Genomic DNA, 23,489 nt, shown 5'->3' with positions numbered 1-23,489 from the left:
GACGGGCGTGAAGTGAGTGGTGTGGTGACCGGCGAGAGTTTCCGTGCGTGCTAAGCTAGGGACAACGGCGCGGCGACGACGACCAGCAGTGACGACGACGACGACAACGACAACGACGACGACGACGACGACGACGACTCGACTCGACCCGAGCCGAACCGACCGACCGACCGGTGCGGTGCGGTGCGGTGCGGTGCGGCGCGACGCGGCGCGGAGCGGCGTGGCGTGGCGTGGCGCGGCACGGCACGACGGAGTACGGTACGGCGTAGCGCGACACAGAGAGCGGCGCGGGGGGCAGTGCGCTGCCTGGCCTGTCCCGGGTAAAGCGGCATCTCAACGAGCCGAGCGTCACGGTGACGGTTGCGGCAGCGACGATAACGGGCGCGAAGGCGTCACGAAGGATGCGGTCCGAGGAACGAGGGAAGCGGCAGCGACTCGATGCGTAACCTCGGCCAGCGGTGGTCGGTGAGGCAGGTAGTCGAAGCGAACTGGGAACGTGGGCGCGCAGGCAGGTAGACGAGGAAGATCGGAAGGTGTGGGCCTTGTCGCGGTGGGAGAGCGGCGCGGTCCAAGTCGGCGGCGGCGGCCAGCCAGTCCGTCCCGGCCAGCGTCACGACCGCGGCGGCTACGACGACGCCTCGACGCATCCGTCGCACTTCTCGTTCGTTCGCGCGGGGCTGGCTGTGCGGAGATAGCGAATCGAAACGCCGTGTCGCGCGGTCGCTCCCCGTGTAGTCTCGCCAACGGCGCCGACGGCGACGCTGCCTACGGGGGCAAACGAGTGCGATCGAGAGAGTGAAAGAGTGAGCAAGAGAGCGCGCGCGAGGGACGCGAAGCTTTCTCGAGAGACTGGCGACATAACGATGGCGACGGTATCGATGACTACGACGACGACGGCGACAACGTCGACGTCGACAGCGGCAGCGATGGCGACGGAGCCGAGAAAATCTTATCACGAGTTGTGCCGCCTGTGCGCTTCCTACGACGCCGTCAGAATGCACATATTCGGCCAGGAAGGAAAGAATCGCCAGCTCGTCGACAAGATCCAGACGTGCTTGCCGTTCAAGGTGAGTCCTACTCTTTGTTCATATTCCTGTACCTCGCCGTTATCCCGTACCTCGTGGGACTCGACGCGCTTTTTCCCTGTCTCTATCTTTCTTTCTCCCGTTTCGTCCCATCCTCCGTAGCGTCCGTCATTTTTTCTTCCTTTCTCAATTTCGTTTACCTTTCTGAGTCACCTCCCTCGGTACTTTGTGGCCCTGCACGATTCGTCCTCGATCTCATTCTCCCAATGAGAAACGGACGGAGGTAACGAGAGAAAGAAGGATAGAAAGCGAGGAGATAGAGATGGAAAGAGGGAGAGAGAGAAAGAGAGAAGGAGAGCAAGAGAGAGAGCAAGAGAGAAGATTCACGGACGACTCGTTCGGTGCCGACGGGGCGTTACTGGGTGAAGGTTTTCTTCCCGCCGTCGCGTCGTCACCGTCGGCCATCGCGCACTCGCTCGTTCGCTCGTTCACCGAGCGACGTCCTCTGCGAAACGGCCATCGCTTATCGAGGACGCGGCGACGGCGAGGTCGGCCTGGCGCAAGGAGGGACGCCCCGTCGCGCGACGCACTGGCGACATTTTGTTTGCCGCTGAGGCATGCATTCGATGCGCCTCCACGAGATCCAACCGTCGTCCTCGTCATCGCCAACGAGGCGAGCTGAATCGCGCTGCCTCGCCTCGTCTGGCCGCGCCGCGACACGTCGATTTCATCGCACGTTCCCCTATATTTATTCCAATTTTCTTCCGCACGCCGATAGATTTCCGCCGACACGTGGATCATCCCCTTGTAACTGGTCCATCATTATTTCGCTGACCCATCTTCGTACACGAGAAGCAGAATCCATCGAGTCTTGCGCGATATAGATTTCAATTACGCACCGACGACCGCGCGATACTCGATTCTTAATTCGAAGGCTGGATACGAAGATCCGTGTACGAAACGCGTGACGAAATCTTTCTTGAAATGCATTAATTTTATTTTTTTGAAGGAAGAGAAATGCACAAAAATGTTCAGCAACTCCGATCTGGAAAAGAAAGGGGTGTTAGAACATGCTTTTGGAATGTATAAAAAAATTGTAGTAGAATTTACGTTGCAATAAAAATATTAATAATTGAAAACATTTATTATAAACATTTATATAAAATGTGTTAAGCGTATATCTTTTTTTTTTTTATTAAAAAATTGTTAAAATTGATAACTGTTATCTATAATGTAGAAATTCAGAATTCTTATTATATTAATCAGTAATAATATGTAAATAATGTTAAAGAGATGTATATTTAAAAGGATATGTCGTAATCGTAGCTCATTTTTGAAGCTGTTTGTAGCGTGCAATGATTTTTTTTTACTAGTTTTTACTGTAATGTAAAAAAAAATTATATTTAAAAATACTTCTATATATTTGAAGATTAAAAATACCTTACTATTCATACATTTTACTTCCATGTTTAACATTGCTGTTATTAATAATTATAAGTCATAGTTGGAATTATTATTCATTTACTTTAATTGTTTCTTTAGCATCGTTGCTTCATTATTTTAATATTTATTTTCGATTATTTGCAGATGTCCCTTTATAAAGAGCAATATTAAGAATTCAATTTGTTAAAATATTAATCACTACACTAACATAAAAGTGATATTTTTTATTGAAAGTTTTTAAACTATTGTTTCAGATAATGGAAGATGATTGCTTGCCAAAAGTTCTGTGTTATCGATGTATGTATAATTTGGAAAATTTCTACGACTTTAGGACTGCGTGTGTTAACGCAGCTGCTTGGTTAGAAAGAAATAGGCCGAAGGAAAATGTGAGTAATTATTTTAAAATCTTTTCCTGTTTGAAAGTAAACATGTGTTATTTTAAATAAAAAGTTAAAAAAAAAAATTTTAAGTATAATTTAGCAGCGTTATTTTTTTGTATGATGTCTTAATGGGAAATTAATTTTAGTATTAAGAAAAATAAAATTATAAAAGAACAGATTAATTTTTAAGGTTCTTACAATTTGCAGATTGAATATTTTATTAAAAATATGTCTATTTGTTATATCATAGGCGAATGATGACGGCGCAAATGACAGCGCACAATCCGGTGAGGTGCACGCAGACCTTCTTAAAGGAAAGGAAAATATGCCAGTACTTATTCCGGAAGCACCCGTAGTCAATCCTAATGCGGCATTAGGTACACCACCGAGATTAAATTCGGATGGTGAAGCAGATCCCGAGATTGAAGAGATTCTCGACACAAGTGAAGGTACGGATGAAGGTATGGACACGTACATTTTAAACTTTATTCTTTATATTTTACTTAATATAAAATTTGATAGTGATTTATAATGCTAAAATGTTATTTTAATATAAAGCTACAGTAATCGACGATTCGGAAGATCGGCGGTCAGAATATGAGATGGCATATGAAATGGATATGGAGACAAATCCTAGCGACTTTTTGGAAATGACTCCAATGGTAACCGAAGAAAATGAAGAGGAGTGCGGTACGACCAAAGCGAATGCGGTAACTACTCAAGATACCGCGGTCTTTCCACACACGTCGCAACAACATGAAGTTTATGTCTGCTCTCTATGTAATAAAGCGTTCAGTTCTAAGGGTCACTTGTCCTTGCATGCAAGGATTCATGTAGGTGAGGGTGATGTGATCGGTGAAAGAGTAATCACCGATGACCACACTTCGTATCAACGACCTTATCAATGTGATCTTTGTCATAAATCGTATTCTACTGCGAAACATCGCTGGGGACATGTTTCTACGACACATCGGTAAGACAAGTTAACAACCTATTAATGTGCTTAATATATAAAATGTTTGCTGATTTGAAGCAACATTAAATGTGTTTTTAATTCATTTTACCAAACATTGGTTTCTTTTTTTTTTTTAGGGGACATCCTGCAGTAACATGTGCATATTGTTCTCGTATATACTCGACGCGATATAATCTCGACGAGCATATAAAATCGCGACATGCTGGTTTACCGCCACCACCAGAATTATCGGTTCCCCTTTCGCGCACGGAAACTCGTTATCAGTGCCAAACCTGTCCAATGGTATATACGGATCTAGCAGACTTCAATGCACATCGACAGATATGCATTCAAGAACAACGTACAGAACTGTTGGGGCAAACCGAAGCGCAAAACAATAAGATTTTTGCTGACGCGTCTGATGTCTCAAGCGTTGATTCTGATGATGAGAACAAAGACTTCAAGAACGCCGAGGCTAAACTGGCGAAAAATCCACAATTAACTATATTGAAACAAGCGTTGACAAAAGGGGACAGTTTAAAACGAAATTTCGATGATGATGGTTCGACATCCAGCAGTAAGCCGCAAAAAATAATTAAATCAGGTAAAATTTAATTATAAAAATAGTAATAGAACGAAAATATTACACATAGGATTAAAACTACTAAATTCTTATTTATTGCTTTTTAGAAGAGGGCGAGACTAGTCCTCAGAAGAAATGGTACTGTGAATCTTGCCCGCAAAGTTTTACATCAGTGGATAGTTTGAAGGAACACGAGGTTAGGCACGATGCCGAGAAGCCGTTTATTTGCGTACTATGCAAGAAAGATTTTGTTTTAAAATCTTCATTAATTAGGCATATTACAATGTCACATGGCGTTGATCCCGGTCCTTTAGTTGAAAACGATAAGTGTTTAAAGGCAATATCTCAGAATTGGAACGATCGAGTCGATATTAGTGTTTATGAGCAAAATGAAACGAAAGAACCACCAGAACTATCGTCGTCATCTGAGGTAAAACCAAGTTTTTATTTTATATTATTTTTTATGATTGAAAAGCGTATTATTATATTACATTATATTTATTTTTTTACATTAAACAGGTAAATTTAGAAAATGATGATAAGGATTATAAGAACAATCATGAGAATATAGAAATCGAAACGGTATTTGTATGTGAGACTTGTAAAAGAGATTTTAATGACCGAGCATCATTGTGGCTACATATTCGAGCTATACATAAAGAATACGCTGCATTTACGTGTGGAGTGTGTTTAAAGATGTGTTTCAATAATACACAACTTCAAAATCATGTCTATATGTATCATGGAAAGTCTAAACTTTTAATATCGGAACAAAGAAGGTATGGTAATTAATTTTTATTTTAAGTTAGGTTTTTGTTTTAGACCACTTAAATATATATTATATAAAATTTAATATATGTATTTACTTTTTTAAATTTTATTTTATTTTAAATTTAATATATGTATTTACTTTTTTAACTTTTATTTAATTTTAAATTTAATATATGTAATATATATATTTATAATATTACAAATAGGTATAGTTGTACGATATGCGGTAGACAGCATGACTCGAGAAAGAAGTTAATCACTCATGTCTCGATACATAACGTCGATCCTGCCTTTGATCCTGCAAGTTTTGTACAATTAAATAGTAATTATTATAATGAAAACTTAAATGGTAATGAAGGAAATGAACAAGTATTAGATTTTGATGGAGAAGATGGCGAGAAGGTTGATTGTTATATTTGTTACAAATCTTTTCCAACTGAAGATCATCTTATACGACATCAGAGAAATGCTCACAAGGTAATACTAAAATATACGTTAATTTTTTAATAAAGATTGACAGCAATTTTGTTAAACAATGTAATAAATACAAATTTTTTAATTTGATTTTTTTTGATGCAGTCTGATCAGATAGTATCATTAGGAGACGCTTCAGGTACTGGAAGTACTCTTAGTGTCAATGGTAACGGTAATAGGGCACAGTATCATTTATTTTTCGTCTGCGAAGTATGTGGTAGTTCACATTCGAGCAAATGGGAACGCTGGTTGCATATCAACAACACACATAACAACGAATCTTCTATTAAAGTAAGTTTAAAAAAAAAAAAAAAAAGAAAATTGATTCTCTTATCATTGTTTTACAAGATGTTATTCTAATTCTATATTATCGTATTTAGTGTGAATTGGAGAATTGTGGAAAGATATTTGCAACGAAATCGTTGCGCAATGAGCACCTCCAACATCATGCAGTACAAGGACCCTCGCCAAATACCTGCGAAATATGTGGAAAATTGTGGCCTACTCGCGTCGATTATTGGAAACACGTGATGGGCGTACATGCGGATACGGTGCCTCTAATTTGCGGTGTTTGTCTGAAAGTATTTTCCGACGTTATGCAATTAAGCGCACATGTAAAGGCGAAACATTGGCCACTAACTAGTGGTGATTTTTGTTGTGATATTTGCGGAAGGCCGTACTCCAATAAATCGAAGATGTCTCGGCATAGAAAAATTCATGGCTTGGAGGCCGCTATAGATACTACATGCGATAATAGCAATTTTAATGAAACAACTAACGAATCGATCAAAGCTGATCACAATGGCGCTTCGGAAGTAGAATTAAGTTGTGAACAGTGCCCTGAACTTAGCTTCACGACATTAGACAGTTTGTGTAACCATCGACGAATAGCGCATAATCTTTTCCCATGCGATTTATGTAACAAATGCTACGGCAGAACGTCGCACCTATGGAAGCATGTAAATAGAGTGCATAAAGGACATGCAGATGTGACTTGTCCTTATTGTGCAAAGACAAGTGCGTCAAGAGATCATCTGGCGGCACATATTGCCAAGATCCATAGATACATGCCAGTAATGGGTAAAGATAATCTAAACTGTGTCGCTTCCAAATCCCTGAGTGTGGAAGATGGTGTCTTACATTATTGCGAGAAATGTAACAAGGGATTCCATAAACGTTATTTGCTCCGTCGTCATATGAAAGGCTGTCAAAATTACCGTAAGGACCCTGGTGCACTGTTGACTCGTTGCCGAGCCTGCGAGAGGATATTTAAGGATCGTGCAAGCCTCCAGAAACATATTGAAAATCATCATAGCACGTATACTTGCCACTTATGTAACGAAACGATCACTTCCAAACTGGGCATCATGACCCACAACCGCGTTAATCATATGGATCACCCGGATCTAACGTGCGACTATCCAAGTTGTAAAAAACTCTTCCGCACTAAAGAAGATCTGGAGTCTCATCGTAAGGACCACAAGTATCACAGTAATCCGAATGTTTGTGATTTTTGTGGCGACACTGTGGAAAATAAGTTAAAATTGAAAATGCACGTATTATCGTTGCATCGAAACGAGATCGGCGTATCGTGTGGTGTCTGCCTCATCCCTATGAAGGATCCCAAAGATTTGAAAAAACATGTCGAAGCGGAGCATAGCAGCGTTCTTTCGAATCCGAATACATGTCAGGTATGTGGTAAGCAATATGCATCCAAATGGAAAGCTTTTGACCACACAAAGAAATGTCATGGCAAAGTTTTTCTTACGTGCAAACAGTGTTTAGCAGTTTTTACAGACGACAATGCTATACGTACTCATTATGAATATGTGCATAAAGTTCCGAAGGACCAATTAGCCATCTTCGAATATAAAATGGAGCAAATTAGTGCAAAGACAGAAGGTTTCGAGACTCCTGATATTATTGTAAAAGAAGAACCGGATGACATAGAGTTTGACGAAGATATGTGTGAAGAGAGTTCGAACGATTCTCGTAAACGTAGAAGATTGCCAAATGATACGTACGATTGCGAGATGTGTCCCGAGATCTTTCTCAATTCAGACACTCTTGCCAAGCATTATCAGAACGTCCATAACACTGACCCCGTCCGTATGTTCAAGAAATTTAAAAAAGATAGCGATAGTAAGCGCAAGATGAGAAATAGAAACAACTTTGAATGCAAGATTTGTAAAAAGCAGTTCTCCACCAAAAGTCTATTTTGGAATCACATAAATGTATGCTCACGACGAAACTCGATAAACAGATTTGATATGCCGAATAATATCCCAACGTCAATTCTAGAATCTCATTTAAAAAATAATAATCAAATTCAACGAGAAGAACTACCGTTACCGGCAACGAACGAATCTAATTTGAACATTCCCGATTTTAATCTATTCGAGGACATTAATTTGCAATTATCGGCCCAAAAACCGGTTCCGAGTCTTATGCCATTGTCGCAGATAAAAACGACGGGTAACGGTAAATGCTCGAGAAAAGATTCGCGCAAGGTGTACGATGAATCGACAAATACTGAGTGCACGTGTGAAGTTTGTGGCAAACAATGGCCGGCCAAAAAACATTTGTGGCAACATTTAATTCGTTTCCATCGTGCCGAAGCTGCCGTTACGTGTGGCGTATGCTTAAAGCTGTGTAAATCTTATCAGGATTTGGCCGACCATTTGAAAGCCGAGCATGCTCCTGTTTTGTCGCCGGAAGGGAACAATTTCACTTGTAAGACATGTGGTAGATATCACAACGCAAGAAGCAAATTGCTGTTGCATATGAGCATTCATATTGGTAACTTCCGGTGTCAAAAGTGCCAGCAAAGTTTCACGAGCGAAGAGAAACTCACCGAGCATACGACGAACTGCACTGGCAAATCGGAGTTTGAGGATCACGCGGTAGCGGACGAAGATAATGCAAAGAATGACAACGACGAAAAGGGCAGCTTAATCGCCGACGAGACGTCGATAATCGAGGAAGCGGAAGAAGCGGATTTCGAATCGGAAGGCGAAAGAAGTAGGGATGTCAACGACGAAGACAATTCCGAAAATAGTGACGATGACAATTCAGAAAATAGTGATGATTCGGATAGCGATAGCAACAGCAGTTCAAGCGACGACGAAAACGAAAATGAAAATGGAGAGGACGAGGAGGAAGAAAATGAAAACGAAAATGAATCCGATACGAGAAGCACTAGTGAGGCGAGCGGCGATAGCGTATCGTGTGATTCCGACAGCGATGATGAATCTGATGCGGATGAAACGGAAATGAGCACCACAGAAAATAAAACACAATTGAGCGATATCAGTAGATTCCGAATACGTGGCGATAATATTCAAGAAAATATGCCAATGGAGATTACCACAGATCAGAAAACCGATTTTACTGAAGTAATGGTCGCAGAACAGACTGAACAAAATAATTTAAATAAACTTTTGATTTCCAACGTACCTCAGAACATGAATAAATATGAAGCGTATCATTTTGAAGGATCTGCTAAAGCCGCAGTGAATGATGTAGATTTATCTGATGATAACGAGGACGATAATGAGGAAGATGAAAATAATGAAAATGAGGAAGAGAATGAGGAAGATGGTGAGGATGAAGATGAGGATGGAGATGAGACTGAAAGCGACGACGACGATGATGACGAAGATGACAATGACAACGAGAACGATAACGATAACGACAACGATAACGATAATGACAATGAGGATGAAGGTGAAGGCGTGATGGAAGGAGAGGAAGAAGAGGAAGAGGAAGAGGAGGAAGAAGACGAAGACGATGACGATGGACCGCCCGTCTTAAGTCCAATAATGCCTTTGTTACCAGAAAATGAATCCGAGGAGCATAGCGGCACGACGGATCGTACGAGGCACAAGCTCAGCCCGATGGTTTCACTGAGTATGATCAAAGAAGAGTGCGAAGTAAAGTGTGAAATGCAAAATAATGCGGAAAACGTGTCTAATCCAACCAGCCTTTTCGCATCTAACAACAATGATCTACCCGTAACATGGGACGAAAACTTGGATGATAATGGCATCGACAACGGCGATTGCAATTCTGACATTGAAGACACAGATGAAGTGAGAAACGAAGAATTCGATAAAGAATATTGCAAGATGGAAGTGACCGAAGGTGATTACGAAGAGGATCCCACTTATGAAAATATAGTGGACAGTGGAGAGGGTGATGGAGATAATCAAATGCACCAAGTGCATAATTTGGACGGAACAGTGTTAATGGTGGCTAACGACGCGGAAGGTAATCAGATTTTGATCGAGCAAAACGTATTAGATATCGATAACGAGGACTCTAATGGCGAAGCGACGCAGTACATTTATCCAGGGAATGCTTACGAGATCGAGGAAGAAGATTATGCAACGCGAAACGAAACGGATGTCATGCAAACGGACGAAATGCAAGGTAGTATGTCTTACGTTCAAGATACATTGGAAAATGAGTATAGTACGGAGGGCGATGGCGTAGAACAGCAGTGATGTGCAGAAATAATAGGACACGAGTGCCAAAACGGAAAGGGATCTAGGATAATAAATCTGTAATAAAGTGTAAGATAATTAATGCGAATGCTTGGACGGCGAATGTTAGATTAAGTTAGGCTTGGAACTGAGATCCTAAAAAAAAAAAAAAAACGACATATGTACCTTGAAAAACCGATTACAATATTGTATAGTAGAGTAAGCTTGTAGCTTATAGCTTTTGAAGATTTTTAATAGACTGCATATAAGAAAAAGAAAGGGGAAGAGGGTTGGAAAAGAAAAAGAGAGATTACGATTTATAATGGAAAACACATTGCGTTTTTGTTGATCTGCCAGAAGCTTTGCATTCACGACTTACGCAACGGTGCAAGCTTCCGATTAAAGATTTCAAAAGGTACAATTATGTTTTATTAACTATTGTACTATATATACGTATAAGGCGTTATTTAGATTATTGTGAAAGTTAGAATTTACAGTATCTTTTTTAGTTTCCGATATTTCCGACGGATACCAACGATTGAATACAAAATATATACCATTTATTTATATCGGTGACACTTTTTTGACAATAATATATTCCGACTATTTCCGCCCTGTTCACTTCAAATGCCATCCGTTAGACAATAGGACATAAAATTACTTGATGTTAATTTAGTCCTGTTTTAAATTTCAAAACGACACCAAGCAGGATCAAAATCTACGAATCTCAAATTATAATCAAATCTTATCTTGAATCGCACAATAGTTTTCTTTAAATGGCTTTAATAATTTAAAAGTAGACAAAAGTAAAGTTACTAATTATTAAAAAAAAAATAATGTCACGAAATAAAATAACAAACGCTAGATAAAACGCGTTCGATTTAATGCTATTATATTTATGCTTCTCACACATTCGTGCGATTTGTTCAACTAAAACTTTACAAATCGACTTTTGTTACTTGAACTAAATTGAAAAAAAAAAATAAACAAATTAAATAAATAAAAAAAAGTCGGATATATCCAACAGAAATAATAAATATCACCTATGTTTTATGTCAAGACAGATTTCAGTGTCGAATCTTTTAAGATCTTTTTCTTAGCGTAGAGCAAAGAAAAAGCGATAATCGTACACACTCGCTATATTTTTTATGGAAATGAAGAAAGAAATAAAGGAGTTAATGTGAATAATAGCTTTAAATGATCAATCTGTACAGTTACGTAATGCGAGCGAGTTTGTATATGAACGAGTGTATGCGTGTATGTTGAACGATACAGACGCGACTGAAGACTTATATATTAAAAAAATAAAGCGTACCTCGATTACAAATATCAATAATTAGTTGATATTAATGCGATAATAAGGCTTTGTATTATTATTTAATTGTCTTGAAGATTTTCTTTTTTCAATTATTCCGTCGACTTTTTTTTTTCAGTTAGAAGACGAATATTAGCAGAAAAAAGAATCGTGTCGTGTTTGGATCGAGATTTTCTTTTTTAATCTCGCAATTTTTATGGATGCGTAGTGACGAAAAAATTAGATAAATTAGATATAAAAAGTTGATTTTTAGAGATAAATAGCGTTTATCTTTATCGATTTCTAACATGTCAACGATCTCTTTTTTTTTTTTTTTTTTTTTTTTTTCTTATTTATTATATTCATTCCAAAGTAACGGTTAAGATACATTATGCTCTTTACGAAAGATAATCACTGATTTGCCATGCGTGTTATGTGATTGTATGTGAACGATCTACTTGGATCTACTTGGTATTGCAGAGAAAGAGAGTGGAGGAGGGATTAAAATTGGAATGTTGACGGTCATTTAGAGAAATAATTAAATATCGTAATTATGAAAATTCATAATATCTTTAAATATTATGATGTTAAAAAAATATATGTGTATGTTATACATGCATATATATGTATATATGTGTATGCGCGTGATGTGTATGTATATATATACGTGTATGTGCGTTTATTTAAAATTCATAATATTTATAGATATATGTATATCGTTCCAGTATTGTTCCACGTCATTAAAAATCGTATTCTTTTTCTTTTTGTATAACAATTGCTAATATTTACTGGTTAGTGCCACTAAATGCGACTACCGCTGCATTTTAAGTTTATAGAATGATTATAAGAATAAAGTACATTTACAATTTATGCACTGCGAATGTGTGTTCTTTACATATTCAGACAAATCATACATGATCATCAATTTTGTCTTTGACAGTTGTGCATGAAAATTATTCAGTTTGGAAGATCTAATTGGTATTAAAAAAAAAGTTAATGAGATCAGAAGTGGAGTCAACATTAATGAGTATCATTTCCAAATCTTCTTATACACGAATGGAACGTGGATCATATATATTATGTAACACAGATATGCGAGGACATTACATGTATAATTTACCATAAATTATTATTCATATATTTGTTCACGATTATCAGATTACAATAATTATTCTCCATGTGTTTTTGCAGAATAAACTTCTTATTTTGTCCTTTCCATATTGCGTCTCCTATCCTGTAGCAGCATACGTAATTAGAAACTGAAATTGGTATCTACATACAAAATTACATGTACATAATATATCGTATATTATTCCTATTGCTATTTTTACTTGTAAATAGTAAAATAAATTTTTTTAACAAGAGGGAAATAAACAGGATACAAAATACATCTACAATTCGAATTTAAATGACATTAGAGTAAATTAATTCTTCAAAGTGTAAACGAATGTAAAAATAAAATTTAATTGTATCAGTTAATAAATAAATTAAATTAAGAATGTCCATTTCCTTCTGATAAAATGTCTCATTTATCTCGATGTACGTTGCGAGAAGAAACTACGGCTCATTTCTTGCCTCTGATGTTATAATTCGATATAACTGCAGCGAACTAGTCCAGCAACCCTAAAAGCCGGAAACGTGTTTAATACGGTCGTCCCAGCTGCTATATAAAAGCAAGGAAATTGCGAGAAAATACATGCGTTGGAAGTTGCGAAGTTGGATTTAGGGCGCGGAGGCCACACTCCCGTCATTCTTGATCGACAGAGAAAGCTCGAGTTGCCTATTACTCGATGATAATAAAAATGATAAAACAGAACGGCACTTTGATGCCACCAACTTACCTCTTCTAAACTCCTGATATTTCTCGAGTGTTTTTAGAGTCTCCGCACCAAAAAATCCTGGGAATTGACGGATTCTTTACTTTCAATTTCTTCCTATTAGAGCACATAATTAAAGCGACAACAATTAATTCAATTTAACACGAATTTTTTTAAGATAAGAAGAAAACAAATATATTTATAATTTGATATTTACGAAAAAATTTTAGAACATAATCATGTCGATGAGTAAAGTTTGGTTAATTAATTTATTTGTCTCCTTTCGTAAAATAAAATATATTAAACTTTCGAACATTTTTTATCAGTCATAAAAGAACTTTTTTCACTCGTAGATACGTGAATTTTTTACAACCATCAAGATTATACACATAATTTTCACATTTTACTTCATTTTTTATAGAACTGTTGTACATAGAATTTTATATATCTACATACAGATATATATACACGTAAGAAAATGGTTAAACAATATTATACAACCATACACAATTAAAAAACTAAACCAAAAACAAAAGAACAAACAAAAACATTCTTTGGCCATCATTTTTTGTTAATAAAAATTTTGTCTTTTCGGCCTAAATCTATATAAACTCACTCTTGCAAACTTAATTTGTTTTAATGATAATTTTTACAATTTTAATTTTTATTTGATGATACAGTTAAAACTAATATAATATCGACATTTATTCTAATTACAGATTTCTTTTATTACGATGGTATCGGTACAATGAGTATCAGCACGTAGATACTAAATATATACATATGCAAATAAATTGCGTCATTCACATTTAGTGCAAAACAATTGGCAAGAAACACTAATGCTAATAGATCACTTTTTAAACATTGCACAGACAAATAATGTAAGTTCTTCACTAGTATAAAAACGACGATCATATAATCACTGATATGATTTTTCTTTTCATTAAATAAAATTGCAACACTCATTAGTTTTATTTATTTCGTTATAGAGATTCACGCTATACAATAAAAATCAAATCTGTTAAAATCGCATCTTCGCTTCATCATTGCAAGACACCACTAATTTTTTCTTTTTTTTTTTTTTCTTAGGAAAATAAATCGAGCTTTTAAAATTTAAGTTTCATTATTAATAATTTCTTTTCATAGAAGTTCTTTTAGAATTTATTTATAGGCCTCTCTCTTTATTCTATTATTTCAACGAATATTAAAAAATACTTTTGATCGCGGCTTTTCGTGTAGCCCCGTTTTATATTGAGCAATGGAGCAAAGCAGCGGTACAAATCTTTCTCGTTAGTAAGAAAAATAATAATAAATAAAACAATTACGAATAGGTTGTACGCAGTGTAGCACTTAATTCGGTATTATTTCGTGAATCGCGGAATCAACGAATTTTGTCACGTCTTCGTCTCGTCGGCCGTCCGAAAAAGACGGACCCTCGAGATGAAGAAGAGGCCGGATTCTGTTATTCCGTAGAGCGATTAGCCTCGGGGTTGATCCGATGTCGATGGTCATCAACATTGCGTCTGATCGCACTCGTCGTGGGAAGAATCGTCGCCGTTGCCGCCGCGTTTGATAAGTACCCGCGTGTGGTTGTTATTGCCGTGATTACCTGGCCGGCCGGCGGTGATCACCTGCACCATCTGCTGCGGCTGCTGCAGTTGCTGGTCCTCGCTTGGCAATCGCTTATTGCAGTCGTTGTCCTTCGGCATCGCCGACGTACTTGCTGGCTGATAGTCACACCTTCTCCTCTCCCGCCATCGGACCTGCGGTCGAGCGGATAAACTGAAACAGTCAACGTTCCATAATGGACTCAACTCGGGCACGCTGCTGTCACTGGCACGATACGGACGGATCATACATATGCTCTCTCTTTTTATTTATTAAAAAAAAAAAATTTCTTTTTTATTCTACCCCTTTTTATCCTCTTTCGTTCCTTTCTCTCTCCTTCTCACTTGCCGACGACACATGATTAGTGGCCCCGTTACAACGTTACCCCAATTAATACGGCTGCATTCCATCCACGCTACGTGGGTTAGTTGCGTGTGGATTAGTACGCGGGTTAGTCGCAGGAGAAGGATTGATCGTGTGTGTTAGTCCGCATCGCACCATTGACGAGTCGTGCATACAGGAATTTCCAATTGGGAGTCTGTTACTCTTTCAAACGTGTCCCCTTTCTCTCCTCCTTTCGTTCGCTCTATCTTTTGTGCATTAAACGCAAATTCTCGATAAAATTACAAGGATGCTCTCCACCATTCCCCCACATCACACAACGTCGAATAGTTACATTCTACAATTTTCTAGATTGCTACTGTGGCACCGAAAATGGACCGTGATGTTCTGTGCTCGCAAAGAATCAGTGGATCGAAAGAAATTAATAGACATTCGTTTTTTTACACGTGCTTGTAAATTCCGAATCAGCAAAGTAGATGCTTTTCAATCGCTTCCTTTTGTTTTCAGGGAGACCATTCGAATTTTTTGTTAAGTTATAGTCCAACGAATGTCTTTTACTGAAAATTATTAGTATAAACGTCGATTACGTTATAATTTATCTTAGCTACATCTTGTCGCCGCGAAAGAATTTCCTCCAAGAGATTACGTAGGACGATCGCTTGTAAGGGATGTAAAGTAATTGAATAGCAGGAAAGAACAGAAAGATTTCAATGACAGCTGAATTAATCCGCGATTGCGAAGATAAGAAATTCAATTCCATGAAACGGGTTTCCTGCCACTTTCTTCTAATCCACTTGGTTCTTTGCACAAGGCTTATTTTCTGACGGGTGTCATGGGAAAGTAGGCGAGCAGGCTTTAGGCGTCGCTTAAATCGATTCAGTCGCTACGAGCCTTGTGCTTTTCGTCAGTATTGCATACCGAGACTGTTGTGGCCGTGCAGGAATTGGCTCGTTTTCGCAAAAGGACGCTGCCATCCCACTTCCTCTTGAATTGCGCTATTACCTGTGCAGTACCATGGGAGAGAAAATATCATTACGTGGCACGAAAGTTACTCCGCAGGTAGAAATGACCGTTTTCCATAGTCATAGGAAACTTACCTCGCCGTTGCAAAAGCAGAAAAGCACAGCGACGCAGAGGCCCTGGAAAAGAGAAATTACACTTTACCACGATGGCATCGAGCTCGGGAGAACGTTACCGAAGAAAATCTCCGTTGACTTTATTACAATTTCCTTTCGCATGAGATACGGGCTTTTCCGATTAGCTCTCAAATTTAATCGTATCGCCAATGAGCTATGAAATTTTATTTCTCTTTCTTATTTTACTCTACTACGTTATTACTGTGCGGACTGAAAGGTACAATATATTTATCGTAAATACGATCAGTTTATCTTACTTTTCTTTTTTATAGCGCGAGGGGGATATCTTGATAGGTACAAGATCGTATTTATATATATTACATATATTCTACTATCATATATGTAGTATAACAAAAATTATATTTTACCGCTGTATATTTCTTTATACATTTGTATTATTTTAAATCGTTTCTGCATACGAATAACGAATAAATATAATAAAGGGATGTCGAAGTTACTTTTTGCAATGCTTTTGGATTCACGCAACATATTGTTAAGATACACGTATGTGCGTTCTAACGATTGTGTTTTTCAGATATAAAGTGGTTATACTGAAGGCTTTCAAATATCAAGATAACTGGCTCACTCGGCAGAATCGTTCAATTAAATAGCGATTCCATCGATTTTATACGATATAAAGCGATTATATAACAATGCAGTCATGCCGGCTAGTGTCGTGCGTGAAAGCGCAATTTCGCACAAAATTTGATTGCTCGATACACGTATTGCTCCGAATGAAAATCTGAAAAGACATCTCTCTACTTTTGTATTTATGTTGAGAAAAAGAATGCGAGTGACGATAAAAAAAAATTAATCAGTTGAATTTAAGCTCGATAAGATTCGAATATTCTGTACGTAATCTATACTTTCGTATTTTTTTTTATTGTACAAAAGTTATATCTCTCACTAAATGAAGCTTGTGATGGTTAAAAAAAAAAAACGAATAGCAGCGTCACGTTTCACAAAAAAAAAAAAAAAAATGCGTCTACATTTTATTTTTAACTGCATATCGCTATTTGGTTTTGACTTTTTGAGGCTGAAAATTTATAGAAAAGATTAAAATCCCTTTTCCATTGTAGAGAATACCTTGTGTTTAATCGTATCTGTAAGGTATTTCAATATTTGAAAGCGGCTAAAGATGAAATTTACTTCGTTGATTTATTTTCTTTGTGTGACATATTTTACGTATTATATGTATGAAGAATTTCAATAATCATATATGTATATATATTTCAAAATTATTAAAAAAAGTCATATTGTATGGAATAGAATTTAATTTTTTACAGTGACAAATGCGTTAAATTATATGAAATTGTAGGTTGTAATAAAATGTATATTAAATGTATGAAGCTTTTCAATGCATTCCGAAGCTTTATAATCTTGATTTAGTATCTGTTTGAAACGTATATACCGTAATGTGCAATGTAAAATATATTTATTTTTTTTTTCTACAGACGTATTTTTATTATGTGATTGCGTATAATTAACTTGTTCGTTTCACTCTTAATTATAAAGCGAGACATAAAATGTTTAAAAGTACCAACCTGAAAGGAAGCTGTGATTGCCGAAAGAACTTCGTAAAAATTCTCCCAAGGGTGGTGCTTTGGTGGACGAAATAGAATTACTAAATAGTGGAGGCCTAAGAGAGGCACTAAAAGTAACGTGGCCCTGATAAACAAAATAATAAACAAAGTTATAATTAACATTACAAATAATTAAAGCTGGAAACAATTATTATCGTCAGATTGTACTTGAACTAACGATATTTTTTTCGTGATATCGAGTTATCAGCAATCTCAACTGTTTGCGTTTATTTAATTAAAATTGATAAACTGATACTTTCTTTCGCAATAATGAAAGTATTTCCGTAAGACGCAATGCTGGATCGTATCGTTGTACGAAGATTGAGTGTTTATCGAGATAATTGCTGATAATTGCGATTTGAAAATTACGCCATATATGTTTGCAAGTCTGTAAAAGAGATGCGTTCGTTACGCTCTTTGTTGCGTTCTTTTTTGCGCCGTCATGTCAATGTACAATTTGACGTGAAAGGTACAGAAAGTGAAAAATTCAACTACCTGAAAGCTTGCAGCATAGCTCGTGAAGGGCGCGTTCCAATGGCGGGACCGGCACGTAATTTCATGAGAAGAACGCGCACGATATTAAATAGGAAAAGCAAATTCAATAAGGTGGAAACGCATACGGGGTAAATTAGTGCGTTCATATAATTGCCTTCGTTGATCCAGCACCTAATCACAACAGTAATATAATACGTTAATCATTCATTTATTTATAATTAATATCATTAATAGCTAATCGTTGATTTAATAATCGTTGTTTACTAATTAATGTAACATCATACATAATATATTTTAATATTTTATTACGTTAATCGTATAATTTTCTCCATCTTGTCTCTAATATTTTATCTATTAATTCACGTATTATTTTTAATTTTAGAGCTATGCATATATGATGAAATATGATATGAAAATTAGTACTCTGAATTATATTCGAGCGTATCGATCGTACCTCGATTTTTGCGTGTCTAAAAGTATATCAACATTCATATGTGGAGGAGCTTAATATAAATCTTTGTTCTATTAAACCTGATAAAAAGACGATGAAAAATGTCAAAGGAATAACTACGCGATAAGCTCTCTGTAATAAATGCAAAATGCAGAGGATGTATCGCAGATTGAAGGATCGTTGTTAGATATTGCCTTTAGTGTCGGCTGGTTATAAAACATTTACTCCACTTGATAGAAGGAATATACCGCAGAAATACGTCGACAAAAATAGACAGATAAGCGAAGAGTAGCAGATGCGATGCTGACGTCGAATCTTGTGTAAAACAATCACAAGAAGGCTCTAAAATTGAAATCTAAAAATAAAATCTTTCCTTTTCCGTAAATATCCGTAGGATATCACTTACGTATGACGACGAATAAGTTAGCAAGAGAAGGTTTAAGTTAATTCTCTAAATAAAAAAAAAAAATAAAAAAAATAAAAAAAGGAACTTTTTAAACCAACGATTCCAATCGATCTTAATGACTGTTAAATATTGCTATCAAAGTTATCTTTTACTTAGCATAACCGACTGTATGGCTCGAGGTAAATATCAGTATCGTGACACGCAAACGTTTCTGCAAAAACTTCCGCATCCGCAGTAACGATCGACTCGACAACATTTGCTTTCAAATATGACATCGTTTTCATCAACTTGATACTTTATAACGTGGCGTCGATGTGGTTCGTTGTCGGGCCGTTTATTTCATCAATGCTCCGATATGTTTCAATCTGCGATCGTAAAACTATTCGCTATACATACACTCGCGAAGCCGATGCATGTATGTTTCAAACATCTGGCACAAAGATTGAGTGTCCTCATGTTATAGAACGATAAAGGCATGTCTAGCGTATAAAATAATTCCCGAACAAATCCCAATATTTCGACCAAATAATAATTTTAATTAGCCGGTAACACCTGTCACGGTAATAATGAGCATTATGAAAAGTCATTTAATATAGATATTGACAGATATAAAATCAAAATTGCCACAACGTTATGTAAATGTGGAAATTGATTTAATTTTATTTCAACTCCAAATGAGAAGTACTGCATTAAAGCGTGATGTCGAATCAAAAGACGGGATGCATATCTCTTAAATATGTATATGTATGAAGTCATTAGTTTTAAGTAAATTAAAAAATAAAAAAGTTAACTTGCGTCTACGTCTTGTGTCACTTACTTAACGTAGTTATATACTTAAAATTTTATCGCGGCGTATCGTAAATTCAATCTTTAAATTCTGCAAAAGTTTTAAAGTCGAGCGATATACAATATAGTACAGATATCTTATATTGAACTATATGACGCGGTACATAGCGTTCCAACAAACATTCTACAAACTCCGGTACATTCGTCAAATTTCACCCTTTTATTAAGCTCATAATATTCTTTATATCTTGTATTTTCGTGTAAAACTCGCTTTGCGGCACAGTAAAATATCTAGGCGTTGGCGCACAAAGTTGCGCAACGCACCAAATAAAAAAAAAATTGTTTCAAAACGCGTGCTGTACACGCACACCTCGATAAAATGTTCTTGAAAAAAGGATGGACCAACAATAGGATTTTTTGTGCCCGACACTTCGCTTTTAATAAAGTAATGCGGGGATTCTAAAAACGCTGATTCATTTCCGGAGAGACCTTTTTCCTGTATACTTAAAATGCAGAAGATGGTAGCGACGTGTTTTATTATCCCTAAAATTTTGGATCGTATCAGACTTCAAAAATTTAATAAACTATGAGATACTATTGTATTGTTTAGTCTGATACATATGAAAAAAAAATATATATCTTTATCTCATTTTATATGCGTACCATTTTTCTCATTACTTATACATAGCAATCTCCAAATTCATATTTTAAAAACCCAGGACGTTCATGCATAAAGGATTATACATAAAACTTTTTAGGACAGAAAAGGTTCCTATAGTAAGTTGTTACGTAAGGGATCTTCCTATCATCGACTAAAAAGGGGCTTCGCACAAAAAGGTCGAACGTGAAATTTAAAAAGGTTTTAGATAAAAAAAAAAAAAAAAAGAGCCTCGGATTCACGTTTACTTTTCGTACATGATTAGGTTACAATCTAATAAAACAGAAACTTGCCCAATACGTTTCTTCAAATATATACCTTTTTATAATAACTCCATTTTATTTATAATATAAAACTCCTGTCAGAATAAGGTATGAAGTAAAATACGATATTTTTTGCCATATTATTTTAACACAGTTATTTGTTAAACTGTTAAAAAATTTTATCAATTACACTCGATATAACATCAGATTAAAAAAAAAATCGATTACTTTGATTATACAACCGCAATTTTTCGATATATACATATATATATGTGTATATATATATTATATATATATACATATATCAACATATTTGTTCAGTTATCGTATATAATGGAACGGTAATGTGATTGTCGCACCGTGGTTTCGATCGTCTACCACGGCACATTTAGCTACCGTGGCTTTATGGTGGCGGACATACCTAATTTTACCATCATACGCAACCGACCGCATGCTGTTCTTGCTGAGAAATTAGAGTAGACCGGCACCCTTTTCGTGGTCGGTTGATGCCACAGGTCAATAGTCTCTTTTAACGAATCCCAAACATTTTAATTAGTGGGCTCGTTCGATTTTCGTAGTCATTTATTGAAAACCCATTAATATTATAGTTTGCTTAATACGACACGACTTTTTTTTTTTACACGGACTATCTATTAGAGACATTTTTGGAGTTTTTAAGTTATTTATATTTTAATTAAAAATATAATTTAAAAAAGAGTGAATTATAATAAAGTCATGATCATAATTGTATTTTTAATCGTATAAATTAATTAATATGACTTTAGAACGTTTGTTTTACAAGCGCAATTAACCATTAATAAATTGTTACTTACTGCTCGGTGTCTGCAGGGTCGTCGCTGGATGCACGTAATACTGTATATAAGGTGACGATTACAGCTGGCACTGGCCACCCGAGTCCCATCAGCCAATTCACTAATTTGTGCTCGCTAGTAAATGCGCTCACTAGCAACGTGTGCAGGTAGAAGCCTTCGCAGAGCATCCAAGCGTAGTTTGTTAATAGAAAGTAATGAAGGACTACGTGCAGAACGCGACACGGTATCTGCAAAGCAACAGTTTATGAATGCCTCTTCAAAGTCACTCAAGTCGCATTCGCACGCGTACTATTCGAATAATTGTGCTATTAGGCTTATATGTAACAACAACCCGAGTGAAAATTTATGTAGCTAATCTGATTTTGCAGCTAGTTGTTAGATCGCGCGGATTAAATATATTTTTCAACTAGTGACTAGCTTGGTACTACCCATAAATTATAAGAAAGTATAAAAAAAAAAATATAAAAAATCTGTCTAGTATCGGGTCTAATATCACTGAGAAATATTCTTTCTCGGGTATTTTATCTTTTTCTCACAACTTGCACTATACATATTTTTCATACGTACGCCATTATTAAGTAGTAGAACCGTATTCGTTACTATGAACCTGTACCAGACGAGCCATAAAGCATTGTTGATCGCGAACGAGATGAATAAATTCATATGCAGCGTAATTCGTGCGCATCTGAGAGATCTGTATGTAAAAAAAGGAAACAAGAAAATTTTTTCAATCACTTATTTAAAGTCTCTTCAATGAGTTCTAATTTTATGTTACAAAATAATAAAAATCTAAACGTTATAAATTATGTGACATTCGTTTAAATTAGATCGCTATTTGAGCTACATTAATTGAATATTTCAAACAAAGTTATTTGATATTTTTGGTATATTGTAGGTACTTTTATAACAAAACTGATATAACTCTTATCTATTTATTAAATAAGAAGCGTCTAAAATTTTATTTCAATTATTTCATTCAAACGTAATAAATAATATAAAAACGTTGTAAAACTTTTAATATTCTAAAACAAAGTATTCTTTTTAACTTTAAAGATTCTTAAAAAGTCTTATTCTTAATTTCTGAAAAGCGACGAGTTCTATTATTAAATTAAAAAAAAGATATTAAACCTTTCTTCGTAAACGATCCAATTTAGACGTGTTTTAAGTGCAGGGTATCTTCGAAAGTAATTCTCAAAGTTCTTGCATTAACGTACTCTGGCGCGCGTATAAATTTTAATTTCTCGTTGAGGTAGCAAAGATAATAATAACACCGATAAATTTGTAACTTACCGGAAATACGTGAGAATTCCTAAGGAAAGCAACAGAGCTACTAAGGATATCGCGTAACCCGCCTGGTAGATCCCATTTATACTTTGCTGCCACTGTAATGATAATATAAAAAATTTAGTTTTATTCTCACATTCCAGACTAGGTTGATAATTTTTAGAGTGGTGCCTTAATTTTGGTTAATCCGTATTACGTCACCGAGAGTTACAATCGCATTATTTCGTCAGAAAATTTCAGTTTTATATTGAAGGTCAGCTACAACGCAATAAAGAACGAACAAGCGAATCTGACCCCAATCGTTTCTTTGATTAATTATCATGTCGCTGTTGCAATCTCATTCCGCGGATATCGTCGAAGAGACCTTCAAGATTTGTTACATTATTTTTTTTTTTTTTTTTCAGAATTATTCTTTTGC

The 23,489-nt window shown here is 36.4% G+C and overlaps 2 protein-coding genes across 5 annotated transcripts in view; one reads left to right on the top strand and one right to left on the bottom strand.

The window, feature by feature from the left end:
• The first annotated feature begins 360 nt into the window (after positions 1-360).
• Positions 361-12,593, top strand: LOC139106558 (uncharacterized). Of its 2 annotated transcripts, none has more exons than XM_070663428.1 (10): positions 361-1,067; positions 2,723-2,854; positions 3,099-3,297; positions 3,407-3,821; positions 3,941-4,407; positions 4,494-4,816; positions 4,906-5,165; positions 5,364-5,634; positions 5,737-5,922; positions 6,012-12,593. In XM_070663428.1, the coding sequence occupies exons 1-10, from the start codon at positions 864-866 to the stop codon at positions 10,134-10,136; spliced, it is 6,582 nt and encodes a 2,193-aa protein (XP_070519529.1). In that variant the 5' UTR covers positions 361-863; the 3' UTR covers positions 10,137-12,593. The 2 variants fall into 2 exon arrangements, with proteins under 2 accessions (XP_070519529.1, XP_070519528.1); XM_070663427.1 differs by having other exon boundaries at positions 362-1,067; positions 3,099-3,309.
• A 1,026-nt stretch (positions 12,594-13,619) lies between these two features.
• Positions 13,620-23,489, bottom strand: part of Dh31-r (Diuretic hormone 31 Receptor) — a 65,674-nt gene continuing 55,804 nt past the window's right edge. For 2 of the 3 annotated variants that reach the window (XM_070663441.1, XM_070663442.1), the window contains exons 7-14: positions 23,078-23,169; positions 22,355-22,481; positions 21,788-22,014; positions 18,391-18,561; positions 17,857-17,980; positions 16,274-16,315; positions 16,095-16,178; positions 13,620-14,989 (exon numbers count right to left, since the gene is read on the bottom strand). In XM_070663441.1, the coding sequence (XP_070519542.1) occupies positions 14,738-14,989; positions 16,095-16,178; positions 16,274-16,315; positions 17,857-17,980; positions 18,391-18,561; positions 21,788-22,014; positions 22,355-22,481; positions 23,078-23,169 (1,119 nt within the window). In that variant the 3' untranslated portion in view covers positions 13,620-14,737. Of the gene's footprint in view, positions 15,009-16,094; positions 16,179-16,273; positions 16,316-17,856; positions 17,981-18,390; positions 18,562-21,787; positions 22,015-22,354; positions 22,482-23,077; positions 23,170-23,489 lie in introns of all 3 variants that reach the window. The other variant, XM_070663443.1, reaches the window with a different exon arrangement.

Source organism: Cardiocondyla obscurior, linkage group LG11 (assembly GCF_019399895.1).
Source record: "Cardiocondyla obscurior isolate alpha-2009 linkage group LG11, Cobs3.1, whole genome shotgun sequence".
NCBI lineage: Eukaryota > Metazoa > Arthropoda > Insecta > Hymenoptera > Formicidae > Cardiocondyla > Cardiocondyla obscurior.
Note: the sequence above shows the minus strand (reverse complement) of the source record. Positions and strands in the feature narration are given on the sequence as shown.